At 35.0% G+C, this 20,538-nt stretch overlaps 1 protein-coding gene across 1 annotated transcript; it reads right to left on the bottom strand.

Annotated features, from left to right (window-relative positions):
- Positions 1–9,398: 9,398 nt before the first annotated feature.
- LOC141294200 (taste receptor type 1 member 3-like) lies at positions 9,399–19,916 on the bottom strand. Its single transcript, XM_073826287.1, has 8 exons — positions 19,717–19,916; positions 19,343–19,643; positions 16,200–16,556; positions 14,197–14,613; positions 13,897–14,100; positions 12,013–12,133; positions 11,255–11,625; positions 9,399–9,965 (listed from the first exon to the last, which is right to left on the bottom strand). Exons 1-8 carry the CDS (start codon positions 19,914–19,916, stop codon positions 9,399–9,401), a joined length of 2,538 nt encoding a protein of 845 aa, XP_073682388.1.
- Positions 19,917–20,538: the final 622 nt, after the last annotated feature.

Raw genomic sequence — 20,538 nt, 5'->3', positions numbered from 1 at the left:
TTTTAAAGGTCTAATCAACAAAAAGTAAAAAAAATTTAATAGAGTTTTTAAGCACATTACCTACGCCAATAAATGATAAAAAACATTGCCAGCCAATCAGAATTTATCCTGTTAAGAGCTAATGAAAACACTGAAGTGTGTGCTTATAATATACTGTACAGTTTAAATAGTAAAAATAATATTTTAGCATTAAAGTAATGAGGAAATGTCTTTAGCTGTCACCAAAAAAAAAAGGCTAAAAATAAAAATGGTCCTAAAAGTAACCTTTTTCTTTAAGCAAAAAAAAAAAAAAAAAAAAAAAAAAAAAAATATATATGTTTTAGAAATATTTTATTCAAAATTTTCTCTTGTTTTCTTGAGGGGAAAGGGGTCCTAAAAGTAACCTTAAACCTTATTTTTTATTTAATGAATACATTTTCTTATTTTATAGTTTTTTTTTAAATAACATTTTTTGTTTTGTTTTGGGTCCTAAACATAATCTTCATTCTGCAAAATAATAATAATAAAATATATATATATATTTAATTAAAAAAAAAATTTCTGTGAAAAATCATTTAAAAATCCTAAACTAACCCCCATTTTTTAAGCAAATAAAAAAATATTTATTTTATTTTACTTATTTATTTTACACTTTTTTGGAGAAAAAAAAAAGAAATAAAATGTTCCTAAAAGTAACCTTTATTTTCTTTAAGCAAAAACTAAATAATAAATATTTAATAAATATTTCATTTTAATAATAGTTCTTTTCTAAAGAAAAATTAAATTTGTTACAAAATTATCTCAAAAGTAAGTATTTAATGAATACATTTTCTTATTTAATAATTTCTCTTTTTTTGGCAAGTAATAAAAACTCGTAAAAAAGGGCCCTAAAAGTAATCATAAATTAATTTAAGCAAAAAAAAATACAATAAAAAAAATATATTTTATTAAAATATATTTCGCTTATTTTTTCTGTGAAAAAGACCCTGAAAATAAAAAAAACACCATTTCTTGAAGCAAAAATAAATTAATAATTAATAAATGATAATTAATATTAATAACAATTAATATTTAATTTAATTATTCTCTCTTTTTGTGAAAATCTTAATACTAAATTATAAATATTAATAAATATTTTATATAAAAAAAACATTTTAAGTAAAAAAATCATATATATAAAAAATAAAAAATAAAAATAAAATAGTAAAATGACCCTAAATGTAACCTTAATTGTCTTTAAGCAAAAAAGATTAAATATTTAATAAATATTTTAGTAATATTTATGCAAAAAAATTTTTCAGAAATATTCTGTTCTGTTTTTAATTATGATTGAACTGGATTTTACATATCTGTTGACATTATGCATGTAAATATAGTTTCCAAACTCAAAGCATGCAAAGACAATCCATACATAATCATATAAAACATGTTGCTGCACTGTATACATCTTGGAATCATATCACAACACACTTAAACAATGGTAAACTATTATGTAAGCCAGTGCAAATACCTTAGACCGAATAAAGTGCTTATTTATTAGATTAACAGATACAAGCGTTAGTGGTGAAGAGCCCTGCAGCATGACAAACAGGTGCAGATGGATCACCTAGCAACAGCAGCCTTCATTCTAGCCACACCATCTAGTGGCAACATGCAGTGATGTGATTGATAGTAAATGTATGGCATATTCACAACTAAACCATTTTCAACTGTTCCTTTCAAACTTGTTAAACCATTCAATGTATGTTTCACCTTATATGACCCTAAAACCAACAGGAAATTTCTCATATCTCTGATGAGATCATGCAAATAAAACTAACAGAGCATGCATGTATGGTGACAGATAACATTTTTCTATGGCTTTGTTCAAATATCATGCCATGTTTTTTTAAAACTGTCATTAACATTAGCGTACTGCCCAAATCACGTTGTAAGGGTGTCAGCTTTGAAATCAGAATAGGGTCCAGTGGCTCTTTTTTACAACTACAATCAAAAACTCAACTCACATTCAAAAACAAACAAAGCCCCTTATTGGTCAGGTCAATGCAAGATCTCAGGTTGCCTAACAACGCAATCAGAATCGGGGGAGGGCCGCTGGGAACACATTTTGTGGATGGAAGGAAATACTTGGAATTCTGCCAAGAAAACTAAACAAGGAGAGAGAGAGCGAGAGAGAGAGAGAGAGTTAGAGTGAGAGAGAGACCTAATAAAGTTGTAAAGAAAGTAAAGTGCATTATTAAGCATACGACCTGACGATAAAAACACAGCCTTTAGAAGCAAACCACAACAAAATACTTCTTTCAATTTTTAATTTTATATGACCCTGGACCACAAAATCAGTCATAAGGGTAGATTTTTCAAAATTGAGATTTATACATCAACTGAAAGTTGAATAAATAAGCTTTCCATTGAGGTATGATTAATAGACAATATTTGGCCAAGATACAACTATTTGAAAATCCAGAATCTAAGGGTGCAAAAAAATCCAAATATTGACAAAATCGCCTTAACAGTTGTCCAAATTAAGTTCTTAGCAATGCATATTACTAATCAAAAATTAAGTTTTGATATATTTATGGTAGGAAATTTACAAAATATTTTCATGGAACATGATCTTTACTTAATATCCTTATGATTTTTGCCATAAAAGAAAAATCAATCATTTTGACCCATGCAATGTATTTTTGGCTATTGCTACAAACATACCCGTGCTACTTAAGACTGGTTTTGTGGTCCAGGGTCACAGATATAAAACATTAAAATACAGAATTAAAATATAAAAACCTGGAGTCTAGAGTCTCATGGTGTTTATAAGGTGACAGCATTTTTGCTACACATTTTTAGGGGTAAATGTTAATTTTTTCCCCTAGTCTTTTTCTCGGTCCATAAATGCAAACATAGTTTGAAAACTTTGCAAATTTATTTATTTATTTATTCATTTATTTTTTGCTTGGGCCGGTAAGCAACCACTCAGAGCTGGATTCACTTACTTGCAGAATGAAAATTTCCTAATCATTTCCTCACCCCCACTTCATCCAAGTTGTACCTATCTTTTTTTCTTCAGTCGCAAAAATATTATGTTTTTTGAGGAAAACATCCCAGGATATTTCTCCGTATAGTGGACTTCAATGGTGGCCAATGGGTTGAAGGTCTAAATTGCAGTTTCAATGCAGCTTCAAAGGACTCTACACGATCCCAGCCAAGGAATAAGGGTCTAATCTAGTAAAACAATTGGCCATTTCCTACAAAAACATTTTATATACTCTTTATCCACAAATGCTTGTTTTCACACATTACAGAATCACATTGGAAAGGTCCCACATGGTTCTTCATCTGTGTACTTTGATTAAAAAAAGTACGGTAGAGCGAAAAACTCACATTTTCTCCTCCAACTTCAAAATCATCCATCATCATTGTTTTACCTTTAAAGGGCGTTTGACTTTCTTTGTATGTTCACTTTGTAAACACTGGGTTGGTACACTCTTAAAAATAAAGGTGCTTCACGATGCCATAGAAGAACCTTTTTTGTCTAAATGGTTCCATAAAGAACCTTTAACTTCTGTAGAACCTTTCTGTTTCAGAAAAAGTTCTTTGTGACGAAAGAGATGGTTCTTCAAAGAACCTTTGACTAATGGTTCTTTGTGGAACCAAAAATGGTTCTTCTATATATGGCATCGCTTGAAGAACCTTTTAAAGCACCTTTATTTTTAAGAGTGTACTTCCGCTTATGTCACGTGTGAACTTTCCAACTTGACGATGTAATGCGTGAAGTTGAGCTAATGCAAGACAAGTATTTGTGGTTAAAATGTGTATACATTTGTATTTTTCTTAGAAAATACCAGATCGTTTTGCTTGATAAGATTCTTATTTCTCAACTGGAATTGTGTAGAACCCTTTGAAACTACAATTTGGACCTCAGTTCTTGCAATTGAATTTATATCTCACAAATCTGACTTTTTTTCTCTCAATGGTGAGTTTTTATCTCGCAGTACTGAGAAAAAAGTCGTGCGATGTGAACTCACAATCGGGAAAAAGAAAGGTATTAGCAACTTTTAATTGTACATTTCTGACATTCTCCCTCAGAATTGTATGATACAAAGTCACAATTCTGAGAAAAAAAATAAAGTAACAATACCGAGGGGGGAAAAAAGTCAAAATTAACAGAGAAAGTCCTTTTTCAAATACCTTTTTTATTTTTTATTTAGTGGCAGAAACAGGCTTCCATAAGAAGCAAATGTAGCCAGACGTGGATGAAAAGCATTTGATAAAAAACTGAATATGTGAGTGACCAAACAGGATGTGTTTCTGAGGGCTAGAGAGTATGCTGTCAAAACCAACAGGATATGGGCCTGTTTGGGTGCATAAGATAACGGTGAATGCAAATGTCTGGTGTGTTTGAGTGCAACCATTTATATGTCATTGAAAGTGCACATAGTTTGAAAGCAATGGGCCAATAAGACAATTAAGAAATCACACATGAACATACAACACAAAAATACACACTACAATTAATGTTTAATGCTGCATTTATTTGAAAAAATGCAGTAAAATTGTGAAATATTATTGCAATTTAAAATAACAGTTTTCTATTTGAATACATGTTAAAACGTAATTTATTTCTGTGATGCAATGCTGAGTTTTTAGCATCATTACTCCAGTCTTCAGTGTCACATGATTCTTCAGAAATCATTCTAATATGTGGATTTGCTGCTCAATGATTATCAGTTATTACTGGTGCTTAATTAGTAATAATGGGTTAATAATTAGTAACAATGTTCATAAGTTTTCTGCTGCTTAATATCTTTGGTGAATAGAAAGTAATGAAAAGCATTTATTCACTTTAGATCAATTTAATGTAAGGTAGGCCTAACTACAAACAACTACTAATAGATTCACTAGGCTACTAATAATAAATTAAAGATTAAGCTTAGATTCTAGCTTTTAAAACAAACAAAAACGCAGATAGACAGAGAGGAAGGAACCCTATGCATCACGGGAAGACAAAAAGAGCAGAGGAAGGATGAGATAAGACGGCGTGATAGTAAAAAAGCTAAGTTCTAGTAGTCACTGTTTTTCTTTGTGCCAGCGTGATTTCTGATTGGTGTATTTTTGCAGTGTGGGCGGTCCTTGTGAGTGGGTGAGAGCGAGCCGTTGTTAGTATGAGGAAATGAGCTCCACTTCTGATAAAAAAAAAAGGGGGAGCGTTGCCATGGTAACCCGGTGGGCCGTGTGCACAAAACATTTAGCAGCAAATGGAGGGGATTAAAAAGGGGTCGAATTTCAAAGCATCTAAACTTCCGTCTTGAGTTGCGCCTGATGCATTATCTGTGCCGCGTTTGCTCTCACTGAATGTGTATTCAAAGCAGCGCTGGCATCAAAAGAGACACAAATAGGATAAACCCTTAAAGGGTTAAGGTTCCTTTTTTATCCATAATCAAATATTTAGTTGAGACTGAGGACAGAAACAAATATGCATAATAAAATAATAATAATTATGTGATGGCCAATGCAACTTTATGCTCTCTTCTAAATACTAATTTACTTAAAAATAAAATAATTTTTTTTTATTAGATATTTCTCATATTTATTTGATGCTTATTGGTTAATGGCATTCTATTTATATTAATTTCTTAAATATATTTGTGTCTTCTAATGTAGAATTGGCTATATATATATATATATATATATATATATATATAGATAGATAGATAGATAGATAGATAGATAGATAGCAATAAATCTTTCATGGTGATGCTGCATTGTAAACATATATATATATATATATATATATATATATATATTCTCAATTTAAAGGATTACAAACTTCACTAACTCTTTAACTTTTTTTACAATATAACATGACCTCTCAAGTGCCTTATTGCCTAGATACTGCACACTTGGTCATAATATAGTGATTGAGATATACTGCCTGCAAAACAGGTTTGCTAGATGTCGGACAAAAAGTCAAAAACACAATATCTGGAAATTGCTGTTTTGCCAAACTTTTATTGTTGTCCCTCTGAAGCAAACCCATCCTTAATAGAAACAAAGAAAGTACAAAGAAAACTGTGGTAATGAAAAAAAAAAATGGATATTTGATATAAAGTGCTCTCCATTAATATTGGCACCCTCAGTAAACATGAGCAAAGGTGACTGTGAAACCTTTCTTTGAAGTAAAACAATGGAAAATGGGGGATATTTCATTATGAAATAAATGTTGTTCTCTAGTTCACGTTGGCCACAAATATTGGTACCCCTAAAAATTTGTCTAAGTAAAATATCTCTAAAGTATATTCCCATTAATATAAATTTTTTTTAGCACACCAGAGTGGCTGGGAGTATAAAATTGTCCTAAAATAAAATGATCAAACAGCCCCTACATCACCACATGTTGTCCCAGAGGGTTTTAAGAAAAAATCCTCCTGGCTCACCCAAAAACAAACTCCAGCATATTCACTTGTAAGACATGATTGGAACTTCAAACAGGACTGGCTTCTATGGTCAGATTAAACAAAAAATGAGCTTTTTGGCAGCTAACCCTCCAGATGGTTTTGGTGCAGACAGGGATAAAAAAGTACCCCATGTCCACGGTTAAAAATACTGCTGGGTCTTTAATGTACCCTGTATAAAAAACTGAAGAGAAAAAGCACCAACATACCTGGGAAGAGAGAGATTCTGGAGAATCTAGAGAGATTCTGTATGAACAAATGGCCTCTGATCTCTTCTCAGCTGTTCTCCAAACTCATTAGACATTGTTGGAGAAAACTCAGAACTGTTATCTCGGGAAAAGGATGTTGCAATAATTGGGTGCCAATAATAGTGGCCAACCTGAACTAGAGAAAAACATTTATTTCATAATGAGATTTCACCCCTAGGTTCTATTGTTTTCAATGACAGGTTAGAATTTTGTAAATTTTTTGAATGAAAGATCAAAAGGATAAATTATGCAGAATTATGTTCACATCCACTTTTGCTCATATTTACCAAGGGTACCAATATTAGTGGAGGGCACTCTATGCCTGTGTGAAAGCATTGTGGGAACTCTAGTTCGAGCTGATTGAGTTGCTAATATAGCTAAATGCTGCCCTCTTCTGTTTGTTGTTAGGAACTATTTACAAAATGAAATTCTGCATACTTTACTCACCCTGCCAATGCAACATTTCTCTTTCTCTTCTTAAATATGAAGAGGTCAAACAAGAGATTAATGTGTTAATCCAAATTTCACAAAAAGTTTATGGGCGTATTTATAATATATGTCATACATCGAAGTGAGTTGCTATTTTTGTCACTCTTCTGAGGAAGATGTCATTCATTTGTTGCACCCAGAGACATTTTCAGTGTTCATCTAATCTAAGTGACTTTTCTGTTTTAAAGATGTTTTCTTTGGATTGTTCGACTCTTTGAAAGAGAATATAGAAAAATATAACTTAATTTGTGTGTCCTGCTAAATTTCACATACATCTGTCTCTACACCTCTCTTTCTTTACTTAAAAATGAAATAGACAAGTACATGGAATCTGACATATCTATGTGTCCTCTTAAGGTGAAAAAACATGGTTACTATAGTTTTGCTACACTAACCATAGTTTACCCATGGTATTTGAAGTAAAACTGTGGTTATACAAAACAACAAACAAACAAACAAACACTTTTAGCCTACTAAAACCATGCATTTGAATTTGTGAATTCTTTCTTTTTTCTTTGTTGTTTCTATAACTGTACTGCTTTAATGGTTTGTTTTGTACCGTTTAATAAAAAAAAACAAAAAAAAACAAAAAAAAAACAGAAAAACGATTCACAATACGACCTCAAGGACAGAACTGAATCAAACGATTCGCAAACCCGAACCGAAATCCCAGTCGGAATAATGATTCACAGACCGGATCTTTTCAGATTGGGACTTTTGAGCGCGAATCATTTCATTTTAGAAATCCATTCCAAAATCCGATCGGAATCAAATGATTTGAGATCCGCTCTGTCCCAATCTGAATAATCATTCGCAAACCCTCATTTCAGATCGGGACTTCTGAGCGCAGATTGCAAATCATTAAATTCACAAAATGATTGGCCAACCCACTCCGAAGTTCCGATCCGAATAAAAAGATTCACAAACCTGTTCTGAAGTTCCGATATAAGTCAAATGATTCCTGATATGTGCCCCGAAGTCTGGATCTAAATCAAACTATTCACGAACCCGCACCGAAATTCCGTTGTAAAGTCACGAATTGAATTAAATGATTCTTGATCAGCACTTTTAAGTTTAGATATAAATCAAAAGATTTGCGATCTGCACTCTGTAGTCCTGATCTGAATAATCATTCCAAATCTTCATTTTAGTTAGGGACTTCAGAATGCGAATCGCGAATCATTCAACTTGTAAAATGATTCGCGAACCCGCTCCGAAATCGCGATCTGAACAGATGATCTGAACCAAGTTCCGATCTGAAACAAAAGATTCGCGAATCCGCTCCTTCCGATCTGAATAATGATTCAGGAACCGTCATTGAGTGGCACTTCGGATCACGATGCGCGTCCAGATGTGAATCAATTGATTCGTGATATGCGATCTGAATGGAGCCCTTCTAAACAGTGTTTTAATCACTATACGTGTTTTTGAAATAATTACAAGCAATGCCGAAATTCGAAAACGAACGGCTCTAGATCTGTTTTTTTCTAGTGAATCGCTTGAACTGAATGATCGAAGTCACGAGTTTGAATCAATCGGAGCGGTTCCAGCGTAAATGACTCACTAAAATGAATCGTTTTGTCTGTTTCTGTTATTCGCGTCCTCAGCCATGTTTACAAGACACAGTACTCACTACTACTGGCTTAGCTTGCTAGTTTCATGGCATTAACTGAAATAAACGAAAATGTATGAGGTTTTCAAATAAAATATCCATATTTTCATTTAAAAGATGACATCCAACACAAATCTACCAACATATTCAGGTGAGCTAACCGGTTTACTGCTAACGTTAACTCTACGGAAAAAACACTCCATTAAAATGACAAGGTGCACCTCAAAATTCACGTTAGATGGAAACATTGTGCATTAAGATCGAGTTTGTAGCTTAATTGACTATATTTTATATAGTTTTACCACTTGCATTGTCATCTCACACAATTTAAGTTAATGTTTAATTTATCAGTATAGCCTATATTGTAATAATTATTTGAGAAATTGCTGTTGTATCTGTTTGTAGCCTATACAGAGTGATAGTCAAAGTGCAAATGTGACAACTGTTTCTAATAATTCATACAAGAAAAAAAAAAGTATACACAATGTAATATTTTGATGTTTCTTTTATTAATGTGACATTTTTTAATTGTTTTATGAAATGTCTGCTATAAATGTTAATAATAATAATAGTTTTTTTAAAATAATTATTAATTATTAAATGATAATTTAGCAATTGTTTCTAGCTTTCCTCAGGTGGTGTTGGTGGGACCCCTTCTAAAAATGTACGAAAGTGATCATCCGTGTTAAGTTCTGGGTGTTTGACCAACAGTTGGCATTTAGAGTAAAAATAGGTCACTACCAACCCAAAATTACTAAGTAAACTGACTCCTACTTGAGCAATTGACTTATCCTTATCATTTAAACTTGTGTAGATGGGGATGAACATCACCCACATTACACAGTAACTCAAGGTTGAGATAGTGATGTCTCTAGCCAGGTTGTACTGTCCAGGCGGCTTTAGAGCCATGAAAGTGGCCATGAATGACACCAGTGCCAGCACAACATTGAAACCAAGCATCAAGCCAAAGTTTAGCATGGGCTCCACTGGACAACGCAAAAAGGTTTTCACGTAGGTCACCTCCAAACTGGCGACGTATTGGGTCAGAGAAGGAGCCTCTTGGGCGAACCAACCACACAGTCCCGCTTGGACCCCGCAACATCCCAGAATCACAAACAAACTTCCTCGTCCTCGTATGTTCTCCAAGTGTTCAGAAGACTTTTCAGGGAATTCTGTGATGCACACAATCTGGTAAGTAAAAGATGATAGTGGATATAAATATCATGCTGTCTTGTTTTAATATATACAGTTAAGGTCAAACGTTTACATTGCCCTTTCAGCAACATTAATGTCAATTATTTTACCAGAATAAGAGGGATTATACAAAATGCATGGTATTGTTTATTTAGTAGTGACCTGAATAAGATATTTCACATAAAAGGTGTTTGCATAGAGAAAATAATAGCTGAATTTATAAAAATTCCCCGGTTTAAAAGTTTACATCCCTTTGATTCCTAATACTGTGTTGTTGTTACCTATATAAGCTGTGTTTTTTTGTTTAGTGATAGTTGTTCATGAGTCTCTTGTTTGTCCTGAACAGTTAAACTGCCTACTGGTCTTCAGAAAAATCCCTCAGGTCCCACCAATTCCAGCATTTTTGTGTATTTGAACCCTTTCCAACAATGACTCTATGATTTTGAGATCCATCTTTTCACACAAAGGGACTCATATGCAACTATTACAGAAGGTTCAAATGCTCACTGATGCTTCAGAAAGAAACAACATGCATTAAAATTGAAGATCAGGGTAATTTTAACTTATTTTGACTTTTGGGAAACATGTAGGCATCTTCTGTAGCCTCTGAAGGACAGTAAAAAATATATTTAGGCAAAATAAGTAAAATGTATACATCTCCATTCTGTTCAAAAGTTTTTACCCCTCGGCTCTTAATGCATGGTTTTTCCTTCTGAAGCATCAGTGAGCATTTGAGCCTTCTGTAATAGTCTGTAATAGAGTCCCTCAGTTTGAAAGTGTGAAAAGATGGATCTCAAAATCATACAGTCATTGTTGGAAAGGGTTCAAATACACAAAAATGCTGGAAAACCAAAGAATTTGTGGGACCTGAGGGATTTTTCTGAAGAACAGCAGGCAGTTTAACTGTTCAGGACAAACAAGGGGCTCATGAACAACTATCACTAAACAAAAAAAACAACAACAACAACACAGTTGTGGATCATTCAGGTAACAACACAGTATTAAGAATCAAGGGGATGTAAACTTTTGAACAGGGTCATTTTTTATCAATTAAACTATTATTTTCTCTTGAAGGCTATACATAAACATCTTTTATGTTAAATATTTTATTCAGGTCAGTACTAAGTAAACAATAACATGCATTTTGTATGATCAAATACATATGTATACTGTATATACATCTATATCCCAGTTACTGTTCACACTTTGTCTTCATAATGTTTATTGTTGCAAAAAATTAAAATGGCTTATAACATGCATTGATGCTTTTTTTTTAGGATCACCTGAAGGGAAATGGTCAGAATGACCGAGAGGGCCACGGTGGGAAAAAAGGCGTTTAGTGGCTCCTGCAGACGGCACACGATGTCTCCTGGCTGACCCAGGAACAGCACTAGGCTTATGCATGCTCCCGCTAGGCTCAACAGCATAAGGCCACTCAGTGGTCCACCTGCAGTTTTCACAAGTGCAGTTCCTCTGTGCCTGAAGAATAGAGCCCCTACCCAAACATGCGTCGCTAGCACCAAAATTCCTCCCAGAATGAGTCCGATTGACTCATAGTTGCCCCAGTCCAGGTACGTATAGATGGGATAGACGCAGCTTGTGCTTCGTAGGGTGGACCACTGGCCAACAGGACATAATGTACACTGGATATCATCTATAATCAAAAGAGGAGGCAGATAAAGGTTAGTCAACATTAAACCGAAAAGCTCTTAAAGGGATAGTTCACCCAAAAATGAAAAAGTCTGTCATTATGTCACATTGATGTGCTTATTAGCTTTCTGGACTTTAAACATGTCAGTTGCTGTCTATGCAGAGTTAGAAACATGCACAAAGGTCTTACAGGTTTAGAATGACATTAGGGTGAGTAATTAATGGCAGAATTTTCATTTTTGAATAAACTATCGCTTTAAATGCATGCATTTCTATTTACTACAGTATCACAGGCATGTTGGATAAAGTGGTTATGGTCAGAGCCAGTAGTTAGAGCCTTATTAGTATTGTTAAGAATGACTTGAAATCCTAATTTGTTGTAGTCACAGACCTGAGCTGTTCAGGAACGTTCCATCCTTGCAGTCAATGCAGTCGAAACAGCAAGAGTGGAAGCCTTTAACTCTGCGCACCTGTCCTATCCCACAGTCTGAGGAGCAAGTGGACATTGGGACCTGTTACAGAGATCATTTGTCAAGAGGTGTTGGCTCTTGGAGGCACCAGTCACAGGTTTGGACACACCTACTCATTCTCTATTACAAGATTTATATTAATCTACAAAACTAATTTTAAAGAAGAAGTTCACTTTCAGAATAAAAATGCACAGATAATTTACTCACCCCCTCGTCATCAAAGATGTTCATGTCTTTCTTTCTTCAGTCGTAAAGAAATTTTGTTTTTTAAGGAAAACATTTCAGGATTTCTCTCCATATAATGGACTTCTATGGTGCCTGTGAGTTTGAACTTCAAATGCTTTTTTTGTCTAGCTCTGTGTGTACTCCCATCTCATTTTCTCCTCCAACTTCAAAATCGTCCTACATTGCTGCAGAAGTACCGACCCAGTGTTAACAAAGTGAACGTGCAAAGATCATCAAACGCTCTTTACAAATAAAGGTAAAATAAGTTGGAGGAGAAAATGAGATCAGAATTTTTTGACATACCCTAAGTGTGATGAACCTGGATACACAGAGTACACACAGAGCTGGACAAGATGAGCATTTGAGGTTAAAAAGTATATAAATTGTCAATTCTTTTTAGAAAATAACCAATTGTTTTGCTAGATAAGATAATAATAGCTGAATTTATAAAAATTCCCCAGTTTAAAAGTTTACATCCCTTTGATTCCTAATACTGTGTTGTTGTTACCTATATAAGCTGTGTTTTTTTTTTTTTTGTTTAGTGATAGTTGTTCATGAGTCTCTTGTTTGTCCTGAACAGTTCAACTGCCTACTGGTCTTCAGAAAAATCCTTCAGGTCCCACAAATTCTTTGGTTTTCCAGCATTTTTGTGTATTTGAACCCTTTCCAACAATGACTCTATGATTTTGAGATCCATCTTTTCACACAAAGGGACTCCTATGCAACTATTACAGAAGGTTCAAATGCTCACTGATGCTTCAGAAAGAAACAACATGCATTACAATTGAAGATCAGGGTAAATTTAACTTATTTTGACTTCTGGGGAGATAAGACCCTTCTTCCTAGCTTGGGATCATTTAAAGCCATTTGAAGCTGCATTTAAACTGTATTTTGGAATATCAAACTCGTGGGCACCATAAAAGTCCACTATATAAAGAGAGTAAATTATCTGTCAATTTTTATTCTGGAAATTAACTTGAAATATTTGAATTAAACAGACAGTTCATCCAAAAAAGAAAAAAAAAAAAGTTCTGTCATTATTTACTTATATTTTGAAAAATGTTGGTAGCCAAGTAGTTGACTTTCACAGTATAGCAAAAAATATTATTGACGTCAATGGCTATTGTCAAAAACTTTGTTGCCTACATTCTTAAAAAATCTTTTGGGTTCAGCAGGAGAAATTCATACAGGTTTGGAATTACATGAGGGTGAGAAATGATGACAGAATTAAAATTTTTAGGAGAACAATCCCTTTTAAAGAGACCACTGATGTCACATGGGATATTTTAATGATGTCCTTAATAGTAATTACATTTCTGTCTATGCAGGGTCATAAAGCTCTCGGTTTTCATCAAAAATATCTTAATTTGTGTTCCGAAGATCGAAGGTCTTACGGGTTTGGAACGTCATTAGAGTGAGTAATGAATGACAGAATTTACATTTTTTGTGTGAACTGCCTTTTTATGGCATTTTGAGATCATGAGAAAGTGTGTCAAAACTATTGGCTGGTAGTAAAACAAAGTAATATGATGCACTTTGCATAAAAAAACAGCAAATAGTGTTAATGATTCTATTCATACCTTTCCGTTTACCGTGTGCCATTTCATGTTGTTTTTATTAATTGTGAGGTTCTGAAAAAAGTATCCAATTACTTCGAAGCGCACAGTGCTGTCATTAAAGTTCCATTGCATGACATCGTAGCCAAAGTTTGGATTACCTTCTTTATCAAACTTAAATGTGACCCCCAGAAGATCTACAGAAACTTTTTGGAGACTCCGTAGCAACTGTAGAAAGGATCATAAAGTGCTCTATTAGTACACTCTTCATCTTCTAGGATAAAACCAGCAGATTTACAGAAATAATAGCTTGTGTGTGATTACCTGCCATGGATAAACATTGTCAGTCCTAGGATTTAGAGCACAGTGGGTGGCGTTGCATCCGAGCAAGTCATGCAGTGCATGTGCAACACAGTAGACGGCAGTATACACACTGAAAGCTGATTGCTGCACGAGTTCTATCTCCACCATGCTCACGTTGGCTTGACCTACATAGCTGCATCTTGGGCAAGGGTTGTCCAGAGGAGAGATTTCTGTATCTGGCTGTTGGGGGAATGGCATCTGCTCTATTTTGGTGAAAAGCTCACGGACATAAGGAGTGAATAAGTCAAGAGGTCTGGAGATGTCTGCAAATGCTAGCACTGTTCCTATTGATTTGATCCCGGACAGAGTGGATACAACATCGCTCAGACCCCATGCTGTGCTTGCGACCCAAACGCCAGTCATGTTTCGTTTGATTACCTGATCAGATCACAAAAGCATTTAGGACCAACAAAGCCTGTAGACTTATTATGAATATAAAGCATTGAATGAAAAAGAGAGGATCATTAATTATATGTTAATATTATTATTATTATTATTATTATTATTCTTTTTATTATTATTAAGTTTTTGAGCTTTAAATGTAAAGTCAGAGAAAAATCTATATTGTGAGATTTAAACTCCGAATACACTCTTAAAAATAAAGGTGCTTTAAAAGTTTCTTCAAGCAATGCCATAGAAGAACCATTTTTGGTTCCACAAAAAACCATACAGTCAAAGGTTCTTTAAAGAACCATCATTTCTTACCTTTTCATAATCTGAATAACCTTCTTTAGCCTCAAAGAACCTTTTGTGAAACAGAAAGGTTCTTCAGATGTTAAAGGTTCTTTATGGAACTATTTAGACAAAAAAGGTTCTTCTGTGGCATTGTGAGGCACCTTTATTTTTAAGAGTGCACAGAGGAAAAATTCAAGAATTATGAGACATGAACATGAAGTTCTGACTTTTTTCTCAATTGTAAGAAAATATTTTTTTCTTTCACAATTAGACTTCATGAAACCTTGCAATTTGCAGTTTATATCTTACAATTCTGAGAAAAGGAAAAAAGTCAGAATTGCCATTATATATCTCGCAAATATCTAACTTTTTTCTCGCAGTTGTGAGTTTACATCTCACAATTCTGACTTGTTTTTTGCAATTCTGAGAAAAAAGATTTAAACTTACAGTTCTGACTTTTTTCTCAAAATTGCGAGATATAAACTCACAGAACGTAAGATCTAACCTTACAATTGTAAGGAATTTTTTTCCCCTCAAAAGTAGACTTTAAAACTTGCAATTCTGAGTTTCTGTCTTAAGATTCTGAGAAAAGAAGTCAAAAAGATTTTTTTTCTTGCAGTTGTGAGATTACTTGCAATTCTTAAAAAGTCAGAATTTTGAGAAAAAAAATCATTTTTTCTAATTTATAAACAAAAAATACATTAAATTTGAACAACCAATAATTGTTTATGTAAAGGGACTCACAAATGAGGAACATCACAAGCAATTGGTCATAAAAGTGAACAAAATTTTCAGTACAGAATGGCAATTTTAAAGTAAGTTCCTTTGTTTTTGGTTGTAGATTAGGTGAGCAATGTGTATTAGCTTTTAAAGAGAAACGTTGTACCTCTATGTGAATTTATAGAAATACCAAAACTTTTGTTAAATTGTGACCACAATTGTTGGTGTCATGTTAATGTATTTGGGAATCCAGCAATCCTACAGAGCTATTTCACAGTACATTCTTAAAAATAAAGGTGCTTCACGATTCCATAGAAGAACCTTTTTGTCTAAATGGTTCCATAAAGAACTTTTATCATCCAAAGAACCTTTCTGTTGGTTAATTAAGAACATTTGACTGAAAGGTTCTTTGTGGAACCAAAAAAAAATGTTTTTTCTATGGCATTGCTTGAAGAACCTTTTGACACACCTTTATTTTTAAGAGTGTATTGCAAACTTTTACTTCAAGTCAAGTCATCAAGTCATTTTTTCATCATACAACCTGTTTAAAGTTGCATAAAGCTTTTCACCTCTATGAAGAAGTCTCTGGCCGGCTTGGGTAGAGAGAAAACCACCACCACTCCCACTTTGGCTTCCACAATGCGATTGACAATCTCTTTCACCGCTTGCTCTGGATCACTGTATACAGGAATCAAGCCCTGATATGCCACGCAGATGGACTCCTCATTGGCCATACTGGAGAACTGCTGCTGACCCTTCTGTCCGTATTCATCGTCGCTACCTACTACAGACACCCAGTTCCACCCAAACTCTTTCAGAAGCTGCACCATGGCCATAACCTGCCAGCGATCACTAGGAACTGTGCGCATGAAGGACGGGAAGGTCTCTTTGTCACTGAACATGTCGCTTGTGGCACCATAGCTAATCTAAAAATGTTTAACAATTAGAGAAATTGAAAAACAAGAGGAACAAACAGTATTTTGCTTATCGGTAAAAGTAACACTTAAAGGGATAGTTCACCCAAAAATGAAAATTTGATGTTTATCTGCTTATCCACAGGGCATCCAAGATGTAGGTGACTTTGTTTCTTCAGTAGAACACAAATGAAGATTTTTAACTCAAACCGTTGCAGTCTGTCAGTCTTGGCAGTCAATGGTTTCCAAAGTGTAAAAAAACATACACAGACAAAACCAAATTAAACCCTGCAACTCGTGATATTACATTGAGGTCTTAAGACACACAACGATCGGTCTGTGCAAGAAACTGAACAGTATTTGTATCATTATTTACCTCTGATCCACCAGAACATTCAGCTGTTTGAAGCGTGTGCACTCAACTTGCTCTGGCCAACACTCCCAGATGAGTTTGCTCAAGGAAACATTATCTTTTAGTTTTTAATCGGTTGCCAGAATCAGGACAAGCACAAGTAATTACCATTTTAAAAAGGCCAATATGCACTCATGTAAACAATGAGTGACTTTGTGTAAACAATGAGTGACATGCTCAGGATAGTAGAACTTTCTGGATTCAGATTAGTGTTGGGCGATATGCACAATTTTCATATCGTCCTATCGTCAGCCTGTGAGATCGCCGATACACGATACTATCGTGCTAATTTCTTTAATGATATGTAAATATGTCAGTATGTAATAAATTCCTTATTCTTTTTGTTAGGGTAGTGCATGTGTCTAAGTTGTGCGTGTACAGAGCGCTGACGGTAGTTCTGTTGGATAGGTTTAAGTTTACTTTCGGTTTCATTCTCTGCTATCTTCAGGGAGCGGTAAATGTGCGTGCGTGAATGTAAATGAATGTATCTTTCTATACCCGTCATATTTCGATAATGTTACCGCTGTATGTCTGATTGTTGTCATCAGTTCATGTTATAGTTCAGTTCATATTGATTGTGGAGAAACGGTGCCCGTGTAATTCACGTGCGTATGTTTAGCGCCATTTTATCGCATCGTAATTCTAGTTAACGCATACAGATGTTACTGAGGTGAATGTTTATGTTTACTATATACAGACAGATTCTCATATATCGTATTTAATTCAGCCTAAACCACACTTTACTACCTCTGTTATCCTAATGACTGACACTTAATCTATGTACACTGTATGATGAATAAATCTCTTACCCATTTTCACTGCACGTTTATACCGCGGCAAGTTTCTGAGGCATCCTAGAACCGACTCTCCGCGCTGCATCGCTAAAGTTAGGTGCCTTTTTGATGCATAATAATAATAATAATTAAAGCTGCAAGCAGCGATGAATGGGCCCTCGCACACGGGCTCACCGCCTCTTTAGGAACACAGCTAATGGTGGGCAGTATGCTTTTAATACAGTAAAAATAGGAGAAATATGTGAAAGTCACTTAAAAGTGCCAAATTTCCTGCTGCCAGCTGGTGGCGCTATGCCTATAACTGATTATTAGCATGTAGATGTGTTCAGGCCAGCACTTTTATCAAACATATGAAGTTTGGTGCAGATTGGCCTTGGTATGTTTGAGTTAGTGAAAGATATGATATATCCTGCTGCCAACAGGTGGCGTTATGATAATATCTGAATATTGGCCTTTAGGTATCTTCAGGCCAGGACTCTTACCAAACCTGTGAAGTTTGAGGCAGATCAGACATTTTATGGCTGAGTTATAACAACTTCTATGTCCATGGCGAAACATCAAACGTTGTCACGCCGCCACAGACACGCCCTATAACGAAAACTCAAGATCTTCGCAATTTAACATCTCTAAGGCCTCTAGATCAGACTGACCAAATATAATGTTGATATCATTAAATCTCTAGGAGGAGTTTGCTACAAGTCACAAAGGGCTTTAGATTAGACTCAGCAAATTTGGCGTTTATCCGAATAAATCTCTAGGAGGAGTTCGTTCAGATACAAGGCCTGAAAATGGCAAAAATGACACAAAATTTGTTGAGAAAATTAAAAATAACCGACTTCCGGTTGGGTGTCAAATTTAGCTCCAAGAGGCTTTTTTGTAGGTATTGGTGTGTTACATGTGTGTACCGATTTTCGTGCATGTACGTGAATCACAGCTGAATGCGCACACCGCGGAACGTGTAAAGGTGGCGCTGTCGAGCCATTTTGTCACACCCACTTCTACAACCCATATCAGACGTAAATTTTCGCCAGGTCTGATGTGTGTGCGAAGTTTCATGAGTTTTCGGGTATGTCTAAGTCCTCAAAAATGCGATTCATTTTGGAGAATAATAATAATAATAATAATAATAATAATAATAATAATAATAATAATAATAATAAACGGAGCAGATTCAATAGGGTCCTCACACCATCGGTGCTCGGGCCCTAATAATAATAATAATCGTCTTACTATTGTCAAAGGCATCAGCAACAGGCGATATCTTTGACTATCGTCGATACACGATACTATCGTCTATCGGCACAACCCTAATTCAGATGGAAAAAAATGATCATTTTGTGTCTTAGGACCTCAATGTATCGTCATGAGCCGTATGATTTAATTTGGTTTTGTCTGAGTTTTTTTACTCTTGAAGATTTGGAAACCATTGACTGCCATTATATGACTGACAGACTGCAACGGTTTGAGTTAAACATCTTTGTTTGTGTTCTACTGAAGAAACAAAGCCACTTATATCTTGGGTGCCCTGGGGGTAAGCAGATAAACATAAAATTTTCATTTTTGGGTGAACTATCCCTTTAATGTCAACTCACCAGTGGCATCAAGAAAAACCCAATCAGCTTGCCAACAACTGGAACCAACTCAGAGTTGTTCGGTCCTATGATAGCTATAACACGAGGCTTGTAGTCGGTGTAGTTACAGGCGACGTCTAATTCTTCTGTTGATTCCTTTGTGAGAAGCTGAAGGACGGGTCTCATGACAACGGCTGGTTGCATGCAAGTGTCATAACTCTCAAATCCCAGTGTGACTCCAGGGAGAAGATTTGGTTTAGAGTTGATCTCGTCCAAAGAGTACTTCATCGCCAATGCCAGAGACAGACCGTATGTGCTTATACTGCCAAAACAGAGGGATATAAAGTGATTTTAGGAGCATTTTCAGATTTCTAAACTATCTTTCAGGATTTTACCTGTTGCACTCAAGATCATCAGGCTTCACCCGTTTGCTCAGTTCACTGGTGAGTTCGTTAATGGGGAAAAGTCCTCCTATCAGAACATCTCCAGGCGATTGAAAAAGACTTGTTGAGATGTTCTTGAACCACGATGGCGTCTCGCTGAATGCAGATCCAAAAATGCCACAGAGCACCAAAAGTGTCCACTCTTTAGCCATGCTGAATCCAGAAGGAATGAAGAATTGCATCAATATATCATGGAAGCTATTAATTAAAAGTCAAATAGCTGGACTGACCTCAATGGAAGTATTGCTTAGGCTCTTCTAGTTTTGATATGTTGTGATTCCCTCAGAGGCTATGATTATGATGGTTTGACGGTCAACTGATGACACGTAAACACGTGAAACGCCCAACCCACACTTCTGTGATCAGCTTACATGTGCTTTGCATGGAAATTAGGGGTCTACATCAAGTTTCATTCCGGCTTCACATGAAAATGTTATGGTTTCTCCTCAACGTTCGAAGAAAGTTTTAAATGACATTGATAATTCGCAGAGTAAAGCTCTCGTTCACTTCGTCCGTGCTGTTTTGTTAATTGTTGGGCTTTTTTTTGCTGTTTATGCAAAGGTCAGAATTTTTCATTCACTGGATATAATGTTATAATTTTTATTGTTCTTAAACAAGGTGTTATTTCTCAGTCACAGTACTTGTTTAGAAACACTTTGTGTCATGCAGTGACCGAACACAAGCCCAGAAGAGAGATCTGGGTCAAAATATTTGTCTGGAAAAATGAGTGTTGAATAAACAATGGAAATGCGGCAGCTTGCACAATGCATTTGT

Source organism: Garra rufa, chromosome 20 (assembly GCF_049309525.1).
Source record: "Garra rufa chromosome 20, GarRuf1.0, whole genome shotgun sequence".
Classification (NCBI taxonomy): Eukaryota; Metazoa; Chordata; class Actinopteri; order Cypriniformes; family Cyprinidae; genus Garra; species Garra rufa.
Note: the sequence above shows the minus strand (reverse complement) of the source record. Positions and strands in the feature narration are given on the sequence as shown.

What these genes read in the sequence shown, in the direction of transcription:
- LOC141294200 (XM_073826287.1), bottom strand. Translation starts at nt 19,916, where the DNA reads ATGGCTAAAGAGTGGACACTTTTGGTGCTCTGTGGCATTTTTGGATCT. An exon ending in ACAATGTTTATCCATGGCAG is followed by an intron (nt 14,101 to 14,196) that starts GTAATCACACAC and finishes TCCTTTCTACAG; the next exon opens with TTGCTACGGAGTCTCCAAAA. An exon ending in TTCTGACCATTTCCCTTCAG is followed by an intron (nt 9,966 to 11,254) that starts GTGATCCTAAAA and finishes TTTACTTACCAG; the next exon opens with ATTGTGTGCATCACAGAATT.